Source organism: Odocoileus virginianus, chromosome 30 (assembly GCF_023699985.2).
Source record: "Odocoileus virginianus isolate 20LAN1187 ecotype Illinois chromosome 30, Ovbor_1.2, whole genome shotgun sequence".
NCBI classification, from domain to species: Eukaryota; Metazoa; Chordata; class Mammalia; order Artiodactyla; family Cervidae; genus Odocoileus; species Odocoileus virginianus.
Genome location: NC_069703.1, coordinates 33360346 through 33376742, shown reverse-complemented (window position 1 = coordinate 33376742; position 16397 = coordinate 33360346). Strand labels below are relative to the sequence as shown.

The 16397-nt window shown below is 53.5% G+C and overlaps 1 protein-coding gene across 1 annotated transcript; it reads right to left on the bottom strand.

Annotated features, from left to right (window-relative positions):
* Positions 1-219: 219 nt before the first annotated feature.
* Positions 220-7228, bottom strand: CELA3B (chymotrypsin like elastase 3B). The gene is made up of 8 exons (XM_070458450.1): positions 7189-7228; positions 6085-6170; positions 4478-4743; positions 4223-4357; positions 2972-3108; positions 2443-2585; positions 978-1130; positions 220-308 (listed from the first exon to the last, which is right to left on the bottom strand). Exons 1-8 carry the CDS (start codon positions 7226-7228, stop codon positions 291-293), a joined length of 978 nt encoding a protein of 325 aa, XP_070314551.1. The 3' UTR covers positions 220-290.
* Positions 7229-16397: the final 9169 nt, after the last annotated feature.

Sequence of the window (16397 nt, the reverse complement as noted above, 5' to 3'; positions counted from 1 at the left end):
TCCTTCACCTGGTTTTAACCACGAAAAGTCCTGTCCTATCCCCTCACTCCCAGGCAAACTGGGATGTGTGGTCACTTGACAACAACTCCCTTCTATCTGAGCCTCATTTTTCTCTCATTCTAATATGAGAGGATTGAGTTTCATGTCTACATATAACATCTAAGATTCTAGAAATGGGCTGGAAAGAGAGGTGAATCAAAGAAGAAACAAAGACTCAAGTTGGAATTTTCTGAGAGATCTTTTATTTTTTCCAAAGAGTATGGATGGGCACTGCCACCTTGGCCTTGGTTCTAGTTGCTTGCAATTGTCTGAAAAAAACAGAGGGGGTAAAACCAGAAAGGTATAGTCAGGAGCACAGCTTCTAATGCCATATGGAACTGAGTTCAACTCCCAGCCATGTCACTCATTAACTGCATGACCCTAGGAGAGTGACTTGACCTCTCTAACCTCAATTTTCTCATCTGTATAATGGGAGTGATCATACTTACTTCATGCGGGTTTTAAATTAAACAAGGTGTCATCACGGTGCCTGGCATATGTTTAAGAGTCCAGAGGTGGTGACTAATACTCTTGTCATGAACAATATTAATCCTCCCTGATCGCTGATTCCCAGGTGAAGCTGGCACTCTCACTAGGGCCTGAGCCTCCCCTATCACAGTTTCCATCCCATTCCATCACTTTGCTCATTTAGTCATCTGTTTCCCACGAGCTGCACATCACTCTATCCTCCATGACAAGAAAAGACTTGGACCAGAGAAGGCATTTCCTAAACACTTGTTGAAATAAGGAAGTTCAGTAGTGTTCAGAACTCTACCCAGAAGCCCTTGAGGCTGCAGAAAACATCCTCAAGCCCCTCTGGAAGGTCCCCCACCCCCATGGCCAACTACTGATCTGATCTGCTGTTCCCACCCATCCCCCCAGCACCTCTCAGAAGATCCGGCCCCCGGAACCCTCCCCGCTCACCCTGCCCCGCTCACCTCGTCAATCCAGTCAATGAAGGCCGAGACTCGCGTGAACACCGTGGGCTTCTTGATGGTGTTGCAGCCAAAGGCAGAAACGAAGCTAGTCACACCATGGACCTGCCAGGAGCCATCTGCTGCCGGGCAGTTGAGGGGTCCTCCAGAGTCACCCTGGAACAGGCAGAGAGCAGTGGGGGACGGAGCCTAGTCTGAGCTCCAAGGAATTGGTTCTGACTTTGGGGAGCTCGGGAAATCCTTATATGAGCTGACTTCTCCAGGCCTCCGTTTGCTCTTTTGTGATGGGTGCGTGCATGCGTGCTAAGTTGCTTCAGTCGTGGCCAGTTCTTCGTGACGCTGCGGACTGTAGCCCACCAGGCTCCTCTGTCCAAGGGATTCTCCAGGCAAGAATACCGGAGTGGGTTGCCATTTCCTTCTCCAGGGGATCTTCCTGACCCAGGGATCCAGCCCACCTCTCTTTATGTGTCCTGCATTGGTAGGCAGGTTCTTTACCACCAGCACCGCCTGGGAAGCCCTTTGTGATGGGGAATGATACCTATTAAGCCTATCTTATAAGGTCTTGTAAGAGTAAAATGAGATGATAAGCCTGTAGTCTTAGCACAAAGCCTGGTAGAGAGGAAGCAATCTAATAGTAGTTCTGATTATTATTCCCACAGTTAGTTATTATTATTCATATTCACTTATAGTACAAAAGGGCTTCCCTGGTAGCTCAGACGGTAAAGCGTCTGCTTACAATGCAGGAGACCCGGGTTCGATCCCTGGGTCGGGAAGATCCCCTGGAGAAGGAAATGGCAACCCACACCAGTATTCTTGCTTGGAAAATCCTATGGATTGAGGATCCTGGTAGGCTACAGCCCATGGGGTCGCAAAGAGTCGGACACAACTGAGCAACTTCACTTTTTATAGTACAATGAGAGTATTGCTTAATTATGACTTCAGGACCCCAGAGTTGAAGGTGACTTTAGAGATCACAATGTCAATTTTCCTTGGTATGAAGTGAAGTGAAAGTCGCTCAGTGGTGTCGGACTCTTTGCGACCCCATGGACTATACAGTCTGTGGAATTCTCCAGGCCAGAATACTGGAGTGGGTAGCCTTTCCCTTCTCCAGGGGAATCTTCCAACCCAGTGATCGAACTCAGGTTTCCTGCATTGCAGGCAGATTCTTTACCAACAGGGCCATCAGGGAAGCCCCGTTCCTTGGCGTACTGAAGGGGACTCCCGAGGACCAGGAAGGGACAGTGATTTGCTCCAGATCAAGTCAGTGCGCCGGCCCGGGACCTGAGTCCAGAAACCAGGGCTCCGTGTCTGGGCTGCGCTGACTTCCTCCAAGTCCTGCCTGGCCTGGAGCTGAATGGGCAAGATTCCTCCTCGCCTTCCAGGCAGACGGCAGAGGAGCCCCAGGACCGCACACCCAGCAGAGGGGCTGTAGCCCCGCCCCACCGCGGGCCGGTTAGAGCTGACTCACGTTGCACCCGGAGCGGGTGTCCCCACCGGCGCACACCATGGTTGTCTTCACAGTGATGCCCCACCAGTCCCACTTTGAGCAGTGCTCATGGTCCACCACGGGCAGCAGCGCCTCCTGCAGCTTGTCCGGGAGCGGCCCGCCAGCTGTGCAGACAGAGAGCAGTGAGCAGGGGCCGTGGGGGTGCCGAGCCCGGGGCCGGGGTCCGAGTCAGAGCTGGGAGCCCCAGCATGGTGGGGGGGGCTACGAGGAAAGCCTGCTCCCCCGGCAGGAGGGGAAGTCTCCTCCCACCAGGTCGTGTGGTCCTGCCTGCTTAATCCATCAGAACATCCCGGCATCGGGCACAAAGGAGACACTAAAAACTGCCCCGCTGCACACATTCGTGTTTGGGAGGGTGAGGGGAGAAGCCGGCCGCTGGAGGAGGAATGTAAGAAAGGTGCAAGGATGCCCCGGGTGTTGCCCTCAGCCCCCGCCCCAGGCTCCGTCTTCCAGCCCACCGTCCCTGCAGCCAGTTGGAGGACTCAGCACGCACTGTAGAGGCGGCCCCAGCCGCTGATGTAGCAGGGGGCTTCGTTGGGCAGGATGTCGCCGGCGGGAGGGAGGCTGGCGAGCTTGACCTTGTCTCCCAGCTGGGCGCTGCGTGAGAGCTTGACGAGGGCGATGTCGTTGCTGGGGAGGAGGGAGGAGTCACGGGGAGGAGCCTGGTCCTCCAGCCAGACTAAGCCCCACCTGCAGCTTGGCTCGGGATATTTCACCTCTGGGATGCCCCCGACGCTCCCCTCTGGATCCCATGCGTTCTTATTGCTCAGCAACTTCTGGAAGGGCTCCTGGTCCCTTCAGCCCGCAATGACCCTTGGCCTCGGTAACGGTGCTCGGCTTTTACACCAGGGGTTCGCACACGTCATCCGTGTCAGAATCACAGGAGTGCTTGTTAATACACAGGTTGCCAGAGCCCCTTCCAGAGTTTCTGATGCAGTGGGTCTGGGAGGCCCCGAGGATTCGCTTTCCTAGAGAGTTGCCAGGTGCTGCTGCTGGCCTGGGGACCACACTTGGAGAACCAGCGCTGTCTCTTCGTCTGCCTGTTTGTCGCTCGGGTCATCGCATCTGGGTCTGACTTTCTCTCCACTTACCCCAGGAGCCCCGTGAAAATGAGTCCAGGACTTAATCATCACAGTCCCTCACTCCAGCACTCACAGGGGTTCTGCACTCTCCTTTGATCCTCTCCCCAGAAAAATGCTGAGCTAAGCCTTCCAGACATACAATTCTGCATACGCTTGAGAGGCTTAAGAAGCCTACTCCGTGTTCTCACCCAGTGATGGCCTCCTTGACCCTCATAACCGCCCAGGAAGCCCAGAAGGTCACTCTTGACACGTGGTCAAACTCAGGCCCAGAGAAAGTCGATGACTTGCCCAAGCCACACAGCGACTTAGTGCTGGAGCCTGACCCTCGGCCCACAGTGCCGGGAGCCAGGAGGCTCTGGAGGAGTGTCCACTGAATGGAGGAAACTTTGGATTTGGGGTTCCTAAGGCACTCCTCGGGGCGGGGCCTGAGGAGTTCTGGTTCTGAAGCGAAGGAACCAAGCGGCCTCAGGGGAGGGCCTGCCCCTGCCTGGGCCCTGCTGTCCCCTCTGCAGGGAGAGGGGCTGGGGGTGGGTGATCCCCGGAGCCTCTCCTGGCTCCGGCCTTCAGGGCCATTGCCCCTGGGGGTCTTCTCTGAGACAGCGTCGGCTCCCAGAGGGGCCCACAGAGGAGGCCCTGGCTGCCCGGCCTGAGAGCTCACTCACCCGCAGGCCACGCAGTTGGAGTTCCAGAGAGGGTGCACAAAGAGGTCCCCGGCGTTGATGGGGATCACCTGTTCGGGGCCCTCCAGCTCAGAGCGGTCATACTCGCCCAGCACCACCTGGTAGGTCCGGGAGGTCCTGCCGGCGGAGGCGACGTCAGCCTGGCCTGAGCGGCCTTCCCCCGCCCCGTCCTGCCGTCCTGCACGGCCCCAGCCCACCTGGGTCTCACGCAGGGACAGGGCAAGCGAGAGAACTCACGAGATGCAGTGGCCGGCGGTTACGACCCAGTCAGGGGCAATGAGGCTGCCGCCGCAGGTGTGGTGGAAGGCTCCGTCCTTTTCATACTGCAAGGAGACCTGGCAGCAGGGAGGGGGCTTCTGAGTGGCCTGGGCCCCGCAAGGGGTGTTGCTACCCCTGGCTGTATAGGTTGAGCCCTGCCCTGCCCTGGAAACGGGCAGCACCCATCCCACACACAACTGTAACTTCCACGGCTGCTTTTGAGCTACAGCAGTGGAATTAAGTCGCTGCAATGGAAACCACAGGGCCGACAGAGGCTAAAACATTTCCTCTCTCAGCCTTTGCAGAACAAGTCTGAGGACACCTGATATAGGCCAATGACATCCCACAGGACTTTCTGTGATGATGGAAATGTTTGGTAGGACTCAGCGTGGTAGCCGCTGGCCGCGTGTGGTTATTGAGAATTTAAACTGTGGTTAGCAGACTTCCCTGGTGTGCAGTGAATAAGAATCCGCCTGCCAGTGCATGGAACACAGGTTCGATCCCTGGTCCGGGAAGACTCCACGTGCCTTGGAGCAACTAAAGCCATACAACTACTAAGGCTGCACTCTGGGGCTCTCGAGCCATAGCTACTGAACCCACGTGCTGCAACAAACCCGGGCGCCCTAGACCTTGCGCTCTGCGACAAAAGACGCCACCGCAGTGAGAAGCCCATGTGTAGCAGTGAAGATGGCCCTTACTAGCCGCAACTCGAGAAAGCCTGCATGCAGCAACAAAGACCCAGTGCAATCCATCACTCAATAAAATGTGGTCAGCACTGAGCAACTGAATTTCTGATATGACTTAATTTTAATGAATTTAAATTTAGGCCTATACAGGAAAAGAGTCTATAAAAAAAGTGGACATGTTTATGTATAACTGATTCACTCTTTGTATACCTGAAACTAACACCACTTTGTGAATCAACTACTCTCCAATAAAAATTAAATATATAAATTTAAATAGTCACATGTGACAAGTGGCTACTGTGTTAGCGCCATGGGTCTAGTCCTCTCTGCCTCCCTCCACTGACCTCCATAAAAGCCTTTCATCCCTTTATTGCTCTCAGACTTTATAGTCCTGTTGTATAATGTGTATCAGGGAAAAAAATGTATAATTAGCTCATCAAATCCATGATTTCTTGACAAATATTGCTAAAATGAGGCTGGAGTAGGCATTTGAGTTTTTAAAAGTAAATCAATTCAAAGAAAATGGTGGTGGGCCTTCCTTGGCAGTCCAGGGGTTAAGACTCTGTGCTTCCAATGCAGGGAGCTAGGATACGGTCCCTGGTCTGGGAGATAAGATTTCTTGTACGTCCTTAAACATAGTGCTGAACTTCCACCATTAATGCACTGACCCTTGGGTTAAACATTCTCTCTCCCTGGAGTCTACTGTTAACTTGCAAACAGCCCAGTGAGAGTTACAGATTCAATGAGCAAAATTTCTTCATGAAGGCGATTATCCAAGGGTCTCCCGGCCTTTGGGAAACTGAAGTGGATACCGGGAGCAATGCAATGGGGTCCAGACTGGATGCCCTGCAATCAGAGCATGGGGCATGGTGGGAAATAGTGCAGCTGGTATTCTGTTACCTGCCAGGGCCAGCTGTAGGGGACCGCGTCCTCGCCGTTGACAACTCTGGAGGGGAGGCGGGAGAAAGGCTGGCTGAAGCCCGAGGCTAGAGGGGACAGAAGAAGTGGCAATCAGGCCCAAGGTTCCCCAAAGCAAAAAGGAGGTCTGGGCCCCAGACAGGCTGTGACATCCCACACAACTCCTTCCCCTCTCTGACCCCAGTAGCCGCGTATCAACAGTGAGCATTTGGACAAGAGCAGGGATTTCTGGAGTCCTGGGAGTCTGGGATGGAGATCAACACATGGCTTCCTTTCATGGCAGGAGTAAACCTGATGCACTTAGAATAGCGCCTGGTACCCAAAGAGGGCTTGAGGAGCGATAGCTATTGTCATGAAGAGGGGCAGCTTTGGAGTAAGGCTGTCTGGATTCAAAGTGCAGCTCTGCCCCTGGTTCTAGGATGGGCCACTTTACTTCTCTGAGGGTCAGTTTCTCTATCTGCAAAATGGGAATAATAATAGTACAGACCTCATGGGGTCTGTACAATGGGGTCTGACCTCTTATATTATAATTCTTATAATATAAAAAATTCTTATAAGAAAAAAAAATCCCGAGCATTCTGCCTGGCGGATAGTAAGCATTCAGTAAACACGACCTGTTACCATTCATTACTGCTAGTCAAGGGAAGCTGTTTGCAGAAGGTGGCCCTGAGCTGTACTGTGATATGGCAGAGGTGCGAGGAAAAGGCTAGACCATAGGATATGGAGCGCAGCGAGGGGAGTGCGAGAGGAGAGCTGGAAGTTTCAACAGAAGAACAGAAATTCCAAACCCAAGCAGTCTAACCACAGAGCCCAGACTCTTTACCATCAGACTTTTGTTTACCACTGGTTCTGTCAAGGACCCCCATCCAGGGATTTGGGTTCCCCAGTCCTCCTCCTGAGCTGGTCCATCACCCACAGCTTCCCTCAACTCTCCTGCTCTAGCACCAAGCTGAAAACCTCCACCGCCATGCCTCAGCTGCAAGCTGAACCCTCTCCTATGCAACCAGGCATTGAGTTCCAGAGACTCAGGGTGGGTCGTAGATTTCAAGGGATCCTGGCCCAGGGCAGCACAGGCTGGGGTCTTACCAAGGGCCACAAATAGGAGAAAACTCAGCAGCTGGATCATCGTGAGTTTTGAGACGATAAGAAAGGGATCCATAGCCCAAGGCTTTAATATAGGGCAGAAGACGGGTGGGGGGGCCCCACTGGGCCCCATTCCCGGAACAGGTGGTGGAACACCAGGTCTCCCATGGTCCAAGGCCACATCCCCACCGACCGCAGATGGGGCGGTGACAGCCGACAAGAGGATCCAGAGTGTGCTCGCCAAAGTGTGGCTGCACAGGTGGCCCTGAATGGCAAGCTGATAACAGAGGAGGGGGAAGGAAAGTTCACGTCAGAATAAGACAGCCTCTTCCAGGAGCAAATACGGGCTCTGGGACAGCTCACACCTGGGTTCAAATCCTGGCTCTGCCACTCCCAAGCTCTGCATCCGTGGGCACATGGCTTACCCTCTCTGAGCTTCAGGTTTCTCATCTCTAATATGGGATTAATGTTGCTCTCCACCTCAATTAAAAATATTTTGTTTTGTTGAGCGCTCTCTCTATATCAGGATGTTCTTGGGGATGCAGCCATGAACAAGAATGGTCCCAGCTTTCTTGGGGCTTTAGTCTACTAGGGGATTTGGAGGATGTTAGTTGCTCAGTCATGTCTGACTCTGCGACATGTAGCCTGCCAGGCTCCTCTGTCCATGGAATTCTCCAGGCAAGTCTGCTTACTAGGGAAGACAATGACAAATCAGCAAAAATAAAGAAAGGCTATTTCTGTTTGTGCTGGAAGATGCTATGAAAAGAATAAGATGTAGGGGACTGAAGTGGGGATGGGAGTGACTCATTTAGATGAGGGGCCAGAGAGAGTGGGCCAGAGAGGGGGGCTGGAGAGACAGTGTTCGATTTGAGTCCTAAAGGGCAAGTAAGCCAGCCATGGGAAGCACTGAAGGAAAATCTCTCCAAGGTGGGAAGGATGACAAGTGCAGAGGTCTGGAGGCTTGTCTGAGGACAGGAGGTCAGTGAGGCTGAAGCATTGAAGTCAAAGTGGAGAGTGATAGAGGGCGAGATCAAAGAAAAGGTGACTCCTAAAGCTGCTTTCACACCTGATCCAGCAAATCCACTGCTCTGGACCCTCAAAAAAATCACACACATGTGCCCCAGGAGGCATGCCCCAAGAATGTTCCTGGTGTCCCTGTCCTCTCTCCTCAATAACGAAAGCCTAGGAACAACAGAAATGTCCATGAAGGCAAGTGGATGAATGTGTGTAGTCTATGTATACAATGGAATATTAAGGAGCAGTCAAAAAGAATGAATCACCTTGACATGCCACACTGTAGATAATCCCTAGGGATATAAAGCAAGAAGGAAAAGAAGGCCCCAGATGATGAAATATTGTTTAATACTCTTTTTGGAGAATTAAAAACTACTGACTTTTAAAAATATACCTTTTAAAAAATATAGATATTTGAATAAAATTGCATAAAAAGGCAAGCAAAGGCCCAATGAACCCAGGGTTCGGGATTACGCTCATTTCAAGTCTGGGGTGAAGGCGAAGAGGATAGGTCAGATGTTTTGAGAGCTTCTAGCATTGTTTTGGTAGTTTTGTGTTTAAGATTTTTTTTTAAGGTTAATTTGCATACAATAAAATTCACCAGTTTTAATTATAAAATGTAATTTCTGACACACACACAGGCAGGTAACCACCACCACCATCATGACATGGAACATTTTTATTATCCAACTAGAGAGCCCACACACCCAATGAAAGATCTTGCATGGCACATCAAAGATGGAGTGTTCTGCCACTAAGAAAGAAAGTGAAGTCACTCAGTTGTGTCTGACTGTTTATGACCCCATGGACTGTAGCCCGCCAGACTCCTCGCTCCATGGAAGTTTCCAGGCAACGATACTGGAGTGAGTTGCCATTTCCTTCTCCAGGGGATTTTCCCGACCCGGTGATCGAACCCGGTTCTCCCGCACTGCAGGCAGCCTCTTAGCGGTCTAAGCCACCAGGGAAGCCCTAGGCAAAAAAACAAATACACACACAAACAAAAAGAAATTTTCCTCCTACCTAGTCACTTTCTATCCCCTGCCCCTACCCTCCCACCTCCACACCTGGCCCCCCTGGCAACCTGTGATCTGCTTTCTGTCTCTTTAGCCTGGCCGTTTCTAGAACTTTTATGTATAAATGAAAGCATATAGTATATATCTTATGTGTCTGGGCATCTTTCACTTAGCATAATGCTTTTGTGAGTCATATGTGTCATTATGTTAGATGTGGTTTTGCAAGCAGCAAATATATTATTTAAAACAACTATATGTCTAATAAATAAAAGTGGCCCATGAGTGGACTAATGCTATTTGATTAACCTAATTCTGTTACCTGAAATCCAGATTCAGAGAGAGAGAGAAAGAGGTGAGTGAAGGCCAGGCCCCATGAGGTCTCTTTGCAGGTCAGGCTGATAAGGAGCTGGGTCTTTAATTCTAAGCATAAGGAGAAAGCCATGGGGTCAGGAGTGGTGGTTAAGTAGGAGAAGGACCTGGGATCTCACTTACACTTTTGAAAAATCTTTCCTGGGTACTGTGTGAAGGGTTGTGGGGTGAGATTGAGGGGAAGCAGCTGGAGCTATTTCAGTTGCTTGGGCAAAGTAGGGGTTTGGGAAGTGGGGGTGGAGCTTGGCCTGGGGTGGTAGAGACGGAGATGGAGAGGTTTCGGTGGGATCAGAAGGTATTTTGGAGACAGAGCAATATCTGAGACCATTTCAGTGAAGTGTGAAGCACAGAAAGTGGAAGTGAGTCGCTCAGTCGTGTCTGACTCTTTGTGACCCCATGGATTGTAGCCCGCCAGGCTCCTCGGTCCATGGGATTCTCTAGGCAAGAACACTGGAGTGGATAGCCTTGCCCTCTTCTAAGGGATCTTCCTGACCCAGGGATCAAACCCAGGTCTCCTGCACTGCAGGCAGATTCTTTACCATCTGAGCCAACAAGGAAGCCTGTGAAGCACAGAGTCTGGCAGTAAATCTGTGAACTCAATTCATATTATTCTAATTGTAGAGAAGACTCGGCACATCCTTGGCTGCTGGAAACGGCCTCCCAGGCCAGGGCCGACATTTTGCAGGGTCTCGATGAACGTTTGCGGAATGAGGCAACGGGGCTCTGCAGACTTGACTGAGCCATACTTGCCTCTCCTCCACCGCCAGCACTCTGGAGACGGCCAGATTCCTTCCTGCTGGTGTCATGGATCGTTTAAAGCCATCCTTTGGGGGCTGCTACATTTCGGAAGCATGGGAGGAGGGCGACGCTTAGCTGCTTTCAACGGATCCCTCATGATGGAATGCCAGGCGTCAACAGGCAGGGTTTCTTTCAAGGGTGCAGCCCCTCCGAGCACCCCCTAGAGTGATGTCTGCGACGCCAACAGGCTGAGCCTGCGGCCAGTGTGTGGACAACAACAGAAACAGCTGTGAAAATCCTTCAAAGCGTGATAAAAATAGCCGTGCCCTCCCTTACCCCTGTTCCCTGTGGGCCTGGATATGTTTGTTTGCTCAGCTTTGAAGCTCAGAGCCATTTCCCAGACCCCAAGCAGAGGAAGAAAGGGGGAGAAACTGAAGACGTGGCCGGGGAGGAAGAGGGGCAGGTCAGAGCTTCCCGGATCCCACTGTAGACGGTCTGAAACAGACACAGCCTCAATGATCTAATCCATCTCTTCTGACAGATGGGAAATGAAGACCCCGGGAACAGCGAGGACTGGCTCGGGACCCCCATCCCCACCCCCACCCCCCGCCGAGTTTATCACTGCCTGCTCCCTGCAGGGTCACACGATAAGCCACCCCGGCCTTTATCCGGGTGGCCTTGAGCGGGTCCTAGCCTCTCTGCTGGCTCTGCAGATGGGTGTGTGGCCACCCTGGCCCCCTGCTCTGTCCCAGGGGAGCGGGACCCTCCAGGCCCGCCCCATCACTAACCCTATCAGGTCACCTTAGCCTCAAGGCCTAGCGGACATGCTGCCAGGATGCTGCTGATTAATCCTCTGGGGTTTTCCAGCCTGGGAGCAGCTGGGGCTTTTCCCCTGGGAAGAGGGAGCTGGCAGGGAGGCTGCAGGGGCCAGATCCACAGCAGGGCTCAGCCTAAAGCCGAGCAAGCGGCGTCCTGAGCGGGAGGCGCAGAGCGAACACAGAATTTGGAGGTGCGTCTGGAGAGGGTACAACGGAGCTGGGGAGCCTTTTCTTAGCAGGGGGGTGCATTTTCATTATTCCTAGTTTCCCACCAGGTGGGAAGCTTTAGGAGGGCAAAACTTGGTGGTTTATCTTTGAATTCCTAGTGCCAGGAGGAGCCTGGCACATGTACTCAATGAAGTGCACAATACATTGAAAGAGGCAACAAATGAATGAATGAAACTGAAGACGCATCAACGCCTGCCAACTCTTCCTCCCCTGACTCTCAGGAAGGGCACCGCTGGAGGCCAGCCCCTCTGAGCGTGGTCCCTTGAATGGTGGTTCTGGAGGGCACTGTTCGGAGGGTGCTCATCCACGTCCTGTGGTAAATGAGCCAAAAGAATGAAGCCCCTGCCGTGTTCTCTGCTGGGGGCTCAGCTCCCACCCAGAACCCCGTGGACACGCAGTAAAGAATCAGAGGGTCAGTGGGACTGGGAAATGGGAGATTAAACAAAGTTCACATGGATCTTTCCTGTAGTTCTTGTTGGAGTCTGGAAGGTGCCAGTGTTCATCGAGAGTCAGACCCAGGTGATCTTAAATCCCAGACTCTCTGATGCCTCGTTGCCCAGCTACCAGCCCCGTCCCTCTCGGGTGGGATGGCTCAGCCTCTGAGATCAGGCAGGGGCCCCATCGGCCCTGTGACGGCACGAGGAAGCCGCCGAGGGGACCCAGGGCTGGGCCGCCATGCAGACGGCTCTTGCCCAGAGGAAGTCGCTGTCTCAGCTGGGACCCAGGGAGGCTGCTGGACAGCGGCACTGGGGAGGGGTGCGCGCCGGGGCCTGTCTTCCTGGGGCCGAGCCTGTGGGTGGGAGCGGCATCCCTTGCCGCCTGCAGTGCTCTGGGGGATGGTGCTGACCGAGGGGCTGGAGGTAGGCAGCCCCCCTCCCTCCCCGCTCTCATTCCACTGCCCTCCTGGCACGTACACATCCACAAATATTTGTCGAACACCTACTAGATTCCATGCCCTGACCAGTCACCAGGGATGCTCCTGTGAAGACAGAGCCCGCCGCCAGCAGGCGGAGTGCGGCAGTAAGAACCGGGTGTGAGTGGTACTTCTGGACCATCTCTGCTCCTCACCCGGCTCCATCCTGCCCCGCTGGCCAACCTGCTGGAAGCATCCATGGGTTCCCTGGTCCTCTGGGTTTGGTTCAGTCAGTGGAAGGTGCCAGCAGGAACCTGGAGGACCGGAAGATGGAGCGGTCGGGGTGTCTATTCCAGGGCCTGCATCCCTCCATCAAAGGCCTTGGTGCCTATCAGGGGACCTTCTCCTTTCCCCACAGCTCCTTCCTCAGGGCTCCATTAACTGCCTTCTCCCTCTGCCCCTTCAGGCCTGGGGGTGGTGTCAGTTTCCCCTGTTGCAAGCCTTGAAATGCCCCCACCATTCCTTGCTAGTTTCTCCAACCCCACCTGCACTTTCATTAAATATCCCTCAGTGACCTCCTGGGCTTGACACCTGTTCCCTTCCCGGACCCTGACCTGTGATACACTTTTGTTGGCTATAACAGAGAACCCAAATCATGGTGCATGAATAAGAGAGACACGTATTTTCCTCTAACCTCAAAGTCTGGGCTTCCCAGGTGGCTCCGTGGTAAAGAACCTGCCTGCCAAAGCAGAAGACATGGGTTCGATCCCTGGGTCAAGAGGACCCCGTGGAGGAGGAAATGGCAACACATTCCAATATTCTTACCTGGGAAACACCAGGGACAGAGGGGCCTGGTGGGCTACAGACCACGCTGTCGCAAAGAATCGGATACGACCCTGCAGCTCAGCATGTGAACATGCAGCTTCAGAGTCCAGGCTGGCGTTGCGCTGTTGCTCTGGGAAGTCATCTGCTCTTTCTATTTCTCAGTTCCTCCATCGCTAGGAATGTGCCCTCATCCTCAAGGCATGGGTTCTGTTGTGTTTTTCCCGCTCCGAATTCCCTGGTAACTCAGAAAGTAACCTTATATGGGCATAGGGTCACTGCAGATGTAATTAGTTAAGATGAGGTCATTTGGGTGGGCCCTAATCTAATATGACTTGGATCTTTATAAAAAGCTGAAATTTAGACACAGAGAGACACACGCGCAGAAGGAAGACAGCCCCCTACAAGCCAAGGAGAAGGGCCTGGAACAACCCTCAGAAGGAACTTACCTCCCTGACCCCTTGATTTTAGACTTCTAGCCTCTAGACCCTTGACAGAATATATTTCTGGTGTTTAAATGACCCAGTTTGTGGCCCCAGGAAACTAACACAGCCTGCAATGGTCTCTATACCACACCACACCACATTCCAGATGGAGAAAAAGGAAGGGGCAAGCTGACACATTATCTTTAAGCACCCAACCTGGAATTTGTGTCCGTCTCCTCTGACTATGCTCAGAAGCCAGCCTGTGGTCCCCCACCAGCTGCCTGGGAGACTGGGAAAGGTCCTGGCACAGGGAAATTGCCTCTTACCGGGGCAGAAAGGGAGAAGAGACATGGGGGGCAGCTGCAGGTTCCTGGCACCAAGTACCATGAATGGTTTCCGATGGCGGCCGCAGGAAACCCTGCCTAAGGTAAACAGGAACTCTACCATCTCTCAGGACTTGACTTCAAGTCTGCGAGGGGGAGCGCGGGGGAGGTCCACCCAGGTTTGGGGTCCATGCTCTGCTGTTCCCAGGGCTCCGCCCTACACAGGCGCTCGTTTCCTCCTCTGGCTGGAAAGTCAGATGGCTGCCCCTGCCCGTGTCAGTTCAGTCCGGGTCAAACCGGAAAACGGGAATCTCAAGTATTTGACGCGAAGGGAACTGGTTCTGCAGGTGAGGGGAATGCTAAGGAGACAACAGGGCTTAGAGTGTGGTCACGACTACCTTCCAGGGTGGGGGACGGAGGAGTGAGCTGAGCTGGACTTGCTCAGCAGAAGTGGGGCCCGGCCCATGCCTGACCAGTGGGAGCCGTGGAGCATGTGCCGTGGAGAAAGACCCTGGTTCCTCTCTTCTGCCTCCCATCTCCCATCTCCGCCAGCGCCTCCCACTGGCTGAACCCGGCTGGAAACCAGCTGTCACGGGTGTCTGGGAAGTCAAGCCTGCAGGAGTCAGTCCCCCAGTCCCTGGCCCAACCGTGATACGGGGAGGAATCAACCTGAGTCTGGAGCCTTTGTGGGAGGGGATGGGAAGGGAAGGGAGAGATAGAACTGGAGCCCCCTGCCAGGCAGGTGCCCCCAAACCACGGGGCCCTTTGAAGGGTCTATAATAGAACAACATGGGAGTCCTCTGCGTCCAGTGGTCAGCACTTGGCACTCTCACTGCTGGGGCCTGGGTTCGATCCCTGGTCGGGGGAATTAAGATTCTGCGAGCCATGTGGAGCACCCAAAAAAACTCCCAAGGGAACAACACGATCCAACATGTTTTTAGACTCTGTCTCTGACTGCTGAGTAAAGAGGAGCAAGAATACCATCGGGGAGATAGCTGGGGTTCCATAGAGGTTGTCCGGGTAGCCAGGGTGAGGGCAGAGAGAAGCAGGTGGGCAGAGGAAAAAGGTGAACTCTCAAGAAAGACAAGGCCTGAAACTGACAAGGGAACCACAGGGACGGACACAGACGTGCCAGGCTGACCCAACTCTGCATCCCAGGCACACAGCCACCCCACGAGGCCTGCACACAGCAGGCGCTCACTCTGTGCCCCTCGTGTGTATACACACAGGCACCCACACAGACACTCCGCTGTGCTGGACCCACCACGGCTCGTCCTCAACTGGCTGCCAACCTGCCCTCTACATGGAACAGCGCATCTTCCTGGAAGGCTTTCGGCCACCAGGAACAGACGACACTGTTAAAAGCTGAAATGATTATGGTTTTCTCACCTAACCAGGTGGAGAAGACAATGGCACCCCACTCCAGTACTCTTGCCTGGAGAATCCCACGGACGGAGGAGCCTGGTAGGCTGCAGTCCATGGGGTCACAAAGAGTTGGACACGACTGAGCAACTTCACTTTCATTTTTCACTTTCATACATTGGAGAAGGAAATGGCAACTCACTCCAGTGTTCTTGCCTGGAGAATCCCAGGGACGGGGGAGCCTGGTGGGCTGCCGTCTATGGGGTCGCACAGAGTCGGACACGACTGAAGCGACTTAGCAGCAGCAGCAGCACCTAACCAGGAGGCAGGGGTGGGGGTGGAGAGGCAGGCCAGTTGCCAGCCGCTTAACTCAGAGGCACTGTGAGGCCCCTGGGGACCCTGGCTCTTGCCGTCTTTGTGCTCTGCCAGCCTCTGCGAGGTGCTGTCTCCTCTTGGGCTGCCTCCTTCACTGTCGCAGGAGCAAGACAAGGATTTGAATGCAGGCGGTTTATTCTGGAGGTGATCCCAAGAAGCCCGTGTAGTGGAGCAGAGAAGGTAAGGAAGTTAACATGGTATGGGGTAGCGGACAGCTGGGGTCCAAGCCACCGGGAACTCTGGGGGCCGAGGCCTCGGGGTTGTTCCACCTACTTGTGAGGAGGCTGCGAGCGTGTTTTCCCACACCCATCCCCTGAGGACCATGGTGTGTGTGTGCACAGGGTACGGTCGCTCACACGCACATCTCCATCGTGCCCGGGGCATGGTGTGCAAGCACGTGCTTGGAACGGGCACCTTGGCTCCCCGATGTCCGCACCCCTGAGCACACACACAGCAGAGTACACACGTGCTTGATTCGCATACACACTGGGGAGTGCGCACCCTCCTCCCAGTTAAAACAAGCACTTGTCTTAGTCGGCTTGGGCTGCTGTGACATATGCCATAGACTCAGTGGCTTAAACAACAGACATTTATATCTGACAGCTCTGGAGGCTGGGAAGTCCAAGATCGAGGTGCCAGCAGATCCTGTGTCCTGGTTTGCTGATGGCCATCTGCTCACAAAGATCAGACACAACTTAGCGATGGAACAACAGTCTCCTCTCATGATGGAGGGCAGAGAGCAAGAAAGCCAGCTCTCATGTCTCTTCTTACAAGGGCACCGATACCTTTCATGAGCACCCTATTCTCTCTTGACCTATTACCTCTCGAAGACCCCGCCTTCTCTATCATCACACTGGGGGTTAGACTTCAGC

Excerpts from the sequence above, each read along its gene's own strand:
- CELA3B (XM_070458450.1), bottom strand. The coding sequence starts at position 7,228 with ATGATCCAGCTGCTGAGTTTTCTCCTATTTGTGGCCCTTG. Across the intron at positions 3,109-4,222 it reads TCCAACTGCGTGGCCTGCGG|CAACGACATCGCCCTCGTCA; the intron begins GTGAGTGAGCTC and ends CCTCCTCCCCAG. Across the intron at positions 2,586-2,971 it reads CGGCTGGGGCCGCCTCTACA|CTGGCGGGCCGCTCCCGGAC; the intron begins GTGCGTGCTGAG and ends CTGTCTGCACAG.